General features: G+C 40.5%; 2 protein-coding genes across 4 annotated transcripts; one reads left to right on the forward strand and one right to left on the reverse strand.

Annotated features, from left to right (window-relative positions):
* The first annotated feature begins 1845 nt into the window (after positions 1–1845).
* Positions 1846–3697, forward strand: dynlt1b (dynein light chain Tctex-type 1b). Of its 2 annotated transcripts, XM_031875531.1 has the most exons (4): positions 1846–1927; positions 2246–2369; positions 2447–2524; positions 2659–3697. In XM_031875531.1, the coding sequence occupies exons 1-4, from the start codon at positions 1859–1861 to the stop codon at positions 2727–2729; spliced, it is 342 nt and encodes a 113-aa protein (XP_031731391.1). In that variant the 5' UTR covers positions 1846–1858; the 3' UTR covers positions 2730–3697. The 2 variants fall into 2 exon arrangements, with proteins under 2 accessions (XP_031731391.1, XP_031731390.1); XM_031875530.1 differs by having other exon boundaries at positions 2447–3697.
* On the reverse strand, positions 2846–8721 carry tmem181 (transmembrane protein 181). 2 transcript variants are annotated; one of them, XM_031875528.1, is made up of 17 exons: positions 8411–8721; positions 7125–7228; positions 6815–6882; positions 6643–6733; positions 6429–6547; positions 6204–6320; positions 5978–6058; positions 5775–5874; positions 5502–5632; positions 5316–5407; positions 5169–5226; positions 4961–5063; positions 4821–4872; positions 4608–4690; positions 4404–4493; positions 4252–4318; positions 2846–4166 (listed from the first exon to the last, which is right to left on the reverse strand). In XM_031875528.1, exons 1-17 carry the CDS (start codon positions 8542–8544, stop codon positions 4082–4084), a joined length of 1575 nt encoding a protein of 524 aa, XP_031731388.1. In that variant the 5' UTR covers positions 8545–8721; the 3' UTR covers positions 2846–4081. The 2 variants fall into 2 exon arrangements, with proteins under 2 accessions (XP_031731388.1, XP_031731389.1); XM_031875529.1 differs by lacking the exon at positions 8411–8721 and adding an exon at positions 7479–8401.
* Between the last annotated feature and the right edge of the window lie 694 nt (positions 8722–9415).

Raw genomic sequence — 9415 nt, forward strand, 5'->3', positions numbered from 1 at the left:
GTCATGTCTGCTACTGCCCCTATCGGTCTGGAGTGTGAATGCTGTTTCTGGTCACTTGATGTGTTACTGACCAACAAGCACTACGAAAGAGTAACGTTACTTTAAAATCCGTTTTATATCTTTAATGGAGGTAGAACTGGTCAGGTAAGATCGACATTTAATATAGATATTTCTAATGACGGGATCGTGTGTGTGGATGAAAATTAACAAAATGCGGGACTTAAAGCGTTAATGTTTTCACAAAAATAAATGTATCTTTCTCGCCCTCTGGTGGCGGAAACTATGCAGGAAACATAGTACGCTGTATTCTGTGCATTGTGCTCAAGTAACGTTACACATTTCAATGTTGGAAACATGGGAAAAATCATCAAACTATCCGTGTTAGTAACGATACTGTTAAACCATCGATATGCGGACACCCATGAGACAGACCTCGTGCATCAAGCTAGCAAGAGAATCATTTACCTTTCCGGTATTTGTGTTTTCAAAATAAAGGTTGTACGGCAGCAATCAACGTCAGTAGTTTCGAAGATAATGTAATAAGTGAAAGCTGTTCAAATGGTATCGGATTCAAAACAATTTCTAATTGAAGGAGTAGACGTGTAAATTACAATACTAAACCACACAAATTACAATTGATAAGTGACTTTTTATGCGAACTTCAACACGAAAGCGAAAGTGCTACTTAGCGTTAGCTAGCTCAATTAGTTAACGATAGTTAACGATAGCGCATTTCAGGAGAATGTCGACACTTAATTGCCTTTAGGTAGAAGTAATAGCGTGAGGTTAAGGGTAATGTGAGGAAATAACTAACAAACTTCATGACGTTAATTAATGTGACCAAGTTCACTTAGAAAGTTAACATCGATAAACCATCGTTAACGTTACCAATGTCTACCACCATTCCTACCTTCCTTAATTAACGCGTCCCTATGCAAATTTAGCTACAGCTAGCCTAGCGAAGCTACAAGTTTCGCTAGCAACATCACATACAAACTCGACGAACTAACGCCATAACGTTATCCTGAACATTAACAACACATGTTACAGCTAAAGTTAATGTCGAGATACTGTGAGGAATAAAGATAGAATACACTGTTTAAAGAGTTTGTAAAAGCATTAACCTTCACCGACCTGAAGTCCTCTCAACGAGCCAGCGAGTGAAGACAAGGTGCGGTCAGCTTGATGTTATATAACCAGAAATGCAGAAAATTATCAGCGGGGACGCTATTTCCCCGTTTAAGTTTAGCTTCTTAACACATTTGTAAGTTGTTTTTTTAAGACGATTAACATGTACTGGCACATCAAATCTAATGTCACCCAAGTAACTGCTGTTGTTTTTAAAAACGCTGCAGTAGTGCAATCATTGTGTGATTAGTCTACCTAACATCAGCATATAACTAGCTTATAGGTTTTTAATAAATAAATGTTACATATATAATGATAAATAAATACATTATAAAGTATCAAGCAGGCAGAAAAAAAGTGTTTTCCTCTGATTTTGTATGACTTTGCATTGAAGTAGCTCCGGTCACTTTGTTTTGATTCATTTTCATCAATGGACAACAATTTAAAGTTAGCAAACGTTAATTGACTGTGTTAAATATTTCGTAACTTGGCTAATTTCATGACCATTAAGTTCGGGATCTTGTAAGCTCATTTCGTAGAATAAATGCTTATCACAACACACACCTTATTATTTAGTTTTTCAGTTTATAAAAAAAATAAATTTCAATTGGTTCCTTTTATTCTGAAGAAGTGCGACCGGAAATGTCCTGGGTAACTTGGTCCCTTCTCATAGTTAGCTTATAGCTACATGCTACATGCTATTCTCGGCTCACACATCGGAGGCACTATAATGGACGAGTATCAGACAGACGAGGAGACTGCGTTTGTCGTTGAAGAAGTGACCAAAATCATTAAAGAGGTAAAGTAAAAAGACACGATGCCTCTCGGTTTATCCTCAGAGTTTAATACATTGTATCGGCTCGTTGCTTCGGCTAGTTTGCAACTTTGTGTTTATACCGACCTGTTGGTTGCTAAGGACACTTTAACGGTTGCTAGGCACATAACGCCTTTTCCTCTACAATGACGTACTGTATTGTGCTGTGTAAATTGTATTGTATGATGCGGATTGCAAAGCCGTTGATTTATAACCTCTCCTTGTATTACAGTATCATTGCGAGGCTATTAAATGGTAACACACTGTTGATTAGTTGCTGATATTTGTTTACACTGTCTCTAGTCGGTGGAAGCAGCCATCGGAGGAAGTGCCTACCAGCACAGCAGAGTGAACCAGTGGAGCACCAGTGTAGTGGAGCAGAGCCTCAGTCAACTCAGCAAACTCGGGAAGCCTTTCAAATACATAGGTACATGTGCAACCATAGCATTGTTGTGGTTCTTGTGCTATGTAGTTGATATTAAAAGATGTCCGTTTCCCCCCCAGTGACCTGCATCATCATGCAAAAGAATGGAGCAGGTCTGCAAACATCTTGCACATGCTTCTGGGACAATTCTACTGATGGTAAAATACATAAGTGTTCTCTTCTGTCAGCTTTTGGGTGGTCAGCTCTCAGAGACTGGTGGCACGTTGTCACATACTATAAATGTGAAAATGTTGAGATAATACTGAATGTATTTTGTATTTACGCCCAACAGGAAGCTGCACGGTGAGATGGGAGAACAAGTCCATGTACTGTATCGTCAGTGTTTTTGGGCTGGCCATCTGAACCAACTACAATGCAACTGAAGTGTTTGAAATCTGTAGAAAGTTGTGTATTCGCGTTGGCTATATTTGAATAAACTGTTATATTTTTGTAAGTGCCAACTGATTAAAACAATACCGTGCTGTATACACTTTGCTTTATTTACATGTGACGTGACAGTGTGCTACATATACAGCTTTTATCGTATGAAGCAACAAAAAACGTAGGAATTTTGCATCATACAAGGACCCACAACAACCTCATTTAACCACTTTAAACTACATTCACACTGAAAGAATCAAAAATGCACATTTATGTCAAAGCATTTATACATCGACAAAGGACACGTAAAGACAAGGCACCATCTTGAATATAATACATGTTCACATGAAACATTTGTTTTGGCTGTTTTTGTCCATAACCAGTTTTATAAAATAACAGAAAGGTCAGCACATCTCACATTGCAAGCAATATCGGGAAAGTTACAGCAGAAAAAAGGATTGCTTAAAATAATGTGTTCAACATAAGGCAAAAAAAAGATTTGGCCAATGGTCCGTCTACTGTATGTGTGGGGATAAGAAACATTTAGTCAGTAGTCCTCTACATTCAGTTGTGTAAAATCCAAGCAGTTCATCAAAAGCCATTCATCCAGATGACACAGTATCAAATCACCTTTTAGAGAAATAAGTTAAAATCTTAAACTAGTGCAATTACAAAGCTGTTTTCTGAGGGAAGAAGTGGTAAGAGAGAAGTGAGACCTACTCCTGTTAAGGCTCTCCCTGTATTTCAAAAAAAAAAAATAAAAAATGAATTTGTCAGCCAGCATTCCTATGGCCCTTTAATTCACATTCATCACTCATGCCAGTGAGCCCAAAATGTTCGCTTACAGCTGCTGCGGCAGCATAAGCTTCCTCTACTTTCTATCACCGGTATAATGTACCTCAGCTTTGGCCCGATACATGCATTCTCATTATTCTCAGACTGTCAGAGAACAGGATGTTACAAAAACAACACAGTGCAATAGAGTGACAGCAGTGGTTCAACACAAAGCATTTGAAATAATGTTGATTTCACACAAAAAAAAAAATCATTGTGTGAGAAATCTCAGGAGGAAAAGAGTTTGCAAACATGTAGAAATTGTATCATTGTACTTCAGTTTGTTTCCAATGAGAAAAAAGGTCAAGTGGCCACTTGCCCCAACTTTCAGTAAAATACAGTACATTCAGTAGACATGGAACTTTTCTTAAAAATATAATTATGTACACAGAAAGTATATCATTTCGTATTGCCAACGCAGTTCCTCCTTATTTACATTGTATTCTCGTAGTTCCCAACAGGGACACAACAAAGGAACAACAAGCCAATCAGAGACCTCCTCAGTCAGTGTCACTCTCATCCTGGTACTTGGCGGTTGCTTTGATGGCGCGTCCGTTTTGTAAAGGCATGTCTTCATAATCACTCCTTTACAAAGGAAAAAGAAAACATCAGCTGGCTTATGCAAGTTCACACTGAATACTACATCACAAACTGTAAGATAAATGCTCACCCATATATTACTTCATCATCCGAGTCATTCAGCATGGAGAAAGCAGGATTATCCTTCAACTGGGAGTCTGGGAAAATCAAACAAAAGCAGTCGATTTATACATGACTTCATCTTCATTATCTACTGAATTTAAATTGTAGTGTATTACCTACCATAAAGTGCATTTTTGGAGGGGGAATACACAAATGCCAATGTGTACAAGTAAAAGTTGAGTAGACCATAGAATGATAAAAATTCAGCTGGTATGTCTGGAGTTAAGGAAGATTTTGTCACTATTTAAAGACATCAACATGGCATCTTACATGTTATATTTAAGAGCAATAATAGTCAAAATGAAATATTGTTTTAAAAGATATAGTTTTGGTAATGAGTAGACAGTTCAGCGACAAAATTGTTTTGGAGAGCCTTGGCACCAAACCTCAAGTAGAGAATGACCATGCTGGAGGAGAAAGAGACAAGATCGACAGGATGAAGTTAACCACAAAGAGCCTCATCAAAATTTAAAGATCACTCTCTCTCACTCACACACACACGGTTCTTTTAGGTTTGGGATTTTCCTTAAAACACACCTTATAATAAGGACCACAAATGTCAGAGCTGTCAAAAACCTGAGCCGGAGATCTAGTGGTTGAAAACAAACAGCACATTAATGTTATCATACTAACAGCAATTGACTTTAATCAAACACAGAGAGGCGTGCTGTGGATACCTGAGTACGGCATGTTCTTGAGTTCAGAACAAGCTCTGACGACCAGGAAAATCAGGTAGAGGATGTAGAGGGCAACTACAATCAGGAAGAAGACCTTCATGCCCTGGACAAATAACATGGGACTTCATTAAACTGCTGGGAAGACATAAACACCGGGTGTACGAAATATAACAATACTGTCCAAACACCTGTACCATTAAAACCTCACCTGGAAGTTCACTATGTCCACTTTATACTGATAGGTCGGGTCTTGGAGTTCATTAACCCTGCCAAATCCATAGAGGAGAGCAGATGTTTTCAGTCCTGTTTTTATTCATAGTTTGAATCTTTTAGCGGCCGGTGGAGTCAGACTTACGTTTGCCATATGCCCAGTGTGACCGCTGACAGCCACAGAAGACCGACAATTATCAGCTTAGGCAGGTAGAACGTCAGACATTTCCTCTCACCCTGTGGAAACGACATTAAAACACAGGAAATAAGATTCATAATACGCTAGAAATGAGAGGAAACCTTTTAAGTACATGTGTAGTACCGGACCCACCTGAACCCTGATGCCATGATAAACACAGAGCCAGAAGAGCAGCAGCGCACACAGGAACAGAGCCTGGAAGAAAGTGTCCAATGTCCCCGGAAACCAGCTGTTCACCAGGAATGACAGCGGGAAAAATGGATCTGAACCACAAAAGCAACAAAACACACTAAGCAACATGTGCAGCCGTAATGGTTCAAATGAGCTATAATAGGGAAGCCAGATTGTACAGGTTTTATTTTAGGGGTGAAATATGACTTGAGGAGAGATAATACTGAAGCTCACCATTGTAGAGTAACAGCATAGGGAGCAGGATCGACATCCACTTCTGCTCTATGCCCCAATCCCTCATAGAAAACTTCCTCAGTGAGTGTGCAAACAAACACTGGGGACAGGCAGAGGAAAGAGTTTCAGGAATGCATTTGTCAAACACAGATTTTAAGCCACTAATGATGGTTAAGAACTAAAAAAGTAATCTGTGCTCTTACCGTCACCATAAAGGTCAACACCACGAAGACAAACCGGAACCAGATCTCCACTTGAGAGAAGCTGGGGTTGTACATTTTCCACTGAGGAGGAATGTGAAAAACGAGAAGAAAAGCAGAAGAAACCAAAAGAGTAAAAAGGCTGCGCTGCCATGTGAGCCCAAGATATACATCCAATGTAGGAACAAAGACACAATATCAGAGTCAGTGTGCAGAGTTTGTCACGTACCACAAACTTGACTTTGATTTCATACGTGATATTCTCCAGGCCGCTGAAGCTGACCATGACCTGGTACTGGGTGTAGTTCAGATAGCCAAGATGGAGCACAATGATCTCATCACATTTCTGGAAAGGAGAGGCAACAAACGCCGAGTCATTGTTTGCTCAGTCAACAATCCAACTGTCCTGTGCATCAATGACCGGCTCTGACAGCGTTCGCTGATTGACACTTACTGTCCCGCAGTGTAGCGTTCGGGACTTCTGGTGCACATTGTTGATGTGCATCACACTGGCATCCTGCATCACTCCTTTTAGCTCAACGTTGATCTCAAAGGGCTGCTGGAAGTCTCCCACTGACACGGACAAGCATTAAAAAAAAAAAAACATGTCGTTAATAACCAAAACCAAGTATGTTTGCAAAATAATGGAAGAGATGTGGTGGTCTCACTGTTGCTGTGTTCAACCTGCATCACGCAGGTGAGCCATAGCTGCTGGTTGTATGTGGTGAGGGGAGGTGAGACTAGATTGAAGGGCCCAGTCTGAAAACATATAATTAATTAAATTATTAATTGACCGTCTATGTGCTTGCTATTACAGTAGCATACACGGTTTAACCTTACCTTAACTGAGAGGTTCTTGAGAAGTAACTGATCACCACTGTGCTCTTGCTCAGCAATCACCTTAGGACCTACACGCATCAAGCAGACACAATGAATACCTGTTTGAGAAGCACTGGACCATCCAGAAAGGGTCAGAGTAGTGTCAAAATAACAGTTTGCATTCTTTACGTATTGTTTTATCAGATCTAGATTACAGTAGGAGTCAAGCAGAATTACTCACTCACTTAATTAACCCACAGTCTGTTTCAATGACTTCTGACAGACACCCAGCTTGTGCCAGCTGTTGGAGAAATTGTTTATTCGGTCATACCTGCAATCCCAATGAAGATGGTGAGGCCAAAGCAGATCAGGAAAAACACGAAGACCAAGACAAAATGTCTTTTGGACAGCGTGTAGAGCCGCATGGGGGCCAGTCTGTCAGAGGGAGACATGAACACACACACACACTAATCAGCAGAGACAGAGAATGAGCGGAACCAACCGACGTGGTCAACGCTGTTAAGCCTGCTGTGGTTCAGGTGCGGGTATGTCAACACTGCTAGCTTCCATGCTAGCTTATGCTAGCAGTAACAGATGGCAGGAAAAGAGCCACACAGAGTGGTTTCTAACACGCTCCCTCACACATTTAAACACCGGTGTATCCGCCGAACACAGCTTCACTTACAGCTCCATTTATTTCGGTTCGCGGTGTCGATGCCGGTGGAGAAAATAAAACGGAAACAAACATTAGCGGTGAATCCACATCCGTGTATCAACACCAGTCTACGATAACTGGACTGCAACGTCATCGAGTGGGAGGAGCCGTGGTCACGTGACTCCCCTCGAGAGGGGCTTCCCTCCTTTATTAGATACATGAAGCTGTCATGTTCATTACAATTATTCCACATCTACGGTCATGTTTCAGTGTTAGACATTAGGTTTACGTGTCATTTTACTTGTGGCTGAGACTTATTATGTTTAGCTAAAAAGGCGTATAGTTTAAAGTCTTGAAGGCAACGGCTGAACACGTCATCTTTCATTTTATTTAAAACCCTCCACGTGGTTTGCATGCGTATTGCGTCACAAGACTGCGTCATACGTCAACATTGACTTTTAATTTCTAATGAGCTATAAAAAAAAATCTAATAAGCTACTTAGTTAATTTCTTCAAATTTGAACACCATCTGGATTTTACAGTAGGCATGGTGATTTAAAACGTTTAATGCAGATGTGGCCTATCGTTCAATTCCCTTCTGCATGACAACACGTGTTGCCTTTGAGAGGAATCAAGAGGCCGCTACCTTGTTTTAAGATTATCTAAAAATTCAGCACATTCTGAGAATGTGTGTGAAATGCAAAGTATTCCCCTATTTACCCCATTTCCATTGATTTGTTACTGATCTTTTTGAAGGACTGCTCTACCCCTCAGTCTAGCATCATCTAAAATATAAAGCGACAACATACAATACACGAGTATAATCCCAACGGACACCTCTTGTTTATCTACCATCATGGCACAATAGGCTCATATTCTAACTACTGTTCTCCTAGCCCCAATGAAACGCAGCGGGGAAATGTGTGTGCGCCATTGTGTCGGCAGATAAACAGGAGACCCACCTGTAAAAGCGATCATCCCGGTAAGGTGTCAGGTCCTCCTTCAGCTCGTTGTAGGCCTCCTGTATCTTCCTACAGAAGTATTTCAGCTCTGTGTACAGAGGGTTTTCCAAGCCGGACGAGTAGTCGGTGTCCATGATTACATCGAGCCGTCTGGCGGCTGAAAATGGCGATGGGGGAAACAAACCTGCAGCCTATAGAGAACCGCACAATGGTCGCTCTGTATTGTGTTACGTCGTTTAATTGAAAATGCAGCCGAAGCTGTTTTGTTTGTGTCGCTTCAAAGAAAGACAAAACAAAAGCTGTTAAAAAAAAATAAGGGAGGGGGAAGGGGGGGCGGAAGCGCATAAAAAACACACGGAAGGGTGGTCACGTGATCAGAGTTCAGCACCATGGACAGAGAAAGAGAGCCGCTTCTAATGACAGCAGGGATCCTACGGACATCAATGTGTCAGTGTTTCGTGGGTGTGTGGCTTCAGAGATGCACAACCCATCAATGCCTGCCTTTACATATTTAGAATTTGATCACATATAGAGCATTTTATTAATACATAATCCCAAATTAGAGTCTAGTTGGGGTGTGGAGAATCCCCAATTTAGCAGCTTTCTATTTTTTGTAATTATCAGTTTCTAAGTCTGTGATTTTGTTTCTCATCGATATGAAGTCAAATTTGTGAGACAAAATAAAAAAAACACTCACAAGTATGACATAAACATACAATATTAAAATCATGAGAAAGTAAGACATAACTGTGTTTCAGGGTCCTGGTATTGTGCATGCTCATTCACTGGCCTGACCTACTGGGACACTTGAATTGAACTGGGCCATTGTTAGAGCTGGTTGTAACCCGGCTGTACCTCAACATGTAAGAGCACCGTCTGTGTTTAGAATTATGATTAAAGGCTTACCTTTTTTGAACGTTTGTGTTCCCCATCAAAGAGCACCTTCATTACACTTGTTTGATCTTCCGAGCTCTCCAGACCTTTTATTTTGAAGGCATAATATTT

This window comes from Anarrhichthys ocellatus, unplaced genomic scaffold (assembly GCF_004355925.1).
Source record: "Anarrhichthys ocellatus isolate YVR2014 unplaced genomic scaffold, GSC_Weel_1.0 scaffold91, whole genome shotgun sequence".
Taxonomy (NCBI): Eukaryota; Metazoa; Chordata; class Actinopteri; order Perciformes; family Anarhichadidae; genus Anarrhichthys; species Anarrhichthys ocellatus.

What these genes read in the sequence shown, in the direction of transcription:
- dynlt1b (XM_031875530.1), top strand. Translation starts at nt 1,859, where the DNA reads ATGGACGAGTATCAGACAGACGAGGAGACTGCGTTTGTCGTTGAAGAA. An exon ending in TGACCAAAATCATTAAAGAG is followed by an intron (nt 1,928 to 2,245) that starts GTAAAGTAAAAA and finishes CACTGTCTCTAG; the next exon opens with TCGGTGGAAGCAGCCATCGG. An exon ending in GAAGCCTTTCAAATACATAG is followed by an intron (nt 2,370 to 2,446) that starts GTACATGTGCAA and finishes TTTCCCCCCCAG; the next exon opens with TGACCTGCATCATCATGCAA.
- tmem181 (XM_031875528.1), bottom strand. Translation starts at nt 8,544, where the DNA reads ATGGACACCGACTACTCGTCCGGCTTGGAAAACCCTCTGTACACAGAG. An exon ending in CGGGATGATCGCTTTTACAG is followed by an intron (nt 7,229 to 8,410) that starts GTGGGTCTCCTG and finishes TCCCTCTGACAG; the next exon opens with ACTGGCCCCCATGCGGCTCT. An exon ending in CTCCAAAAATGCACTTTATG is followed by an intron (nt 4,319 to 4,403) that starts GTAGGTAATACA and finishes TGATTTTCCCAG; the next exon opens with ACTCCCAGTTGAAGGATAAT.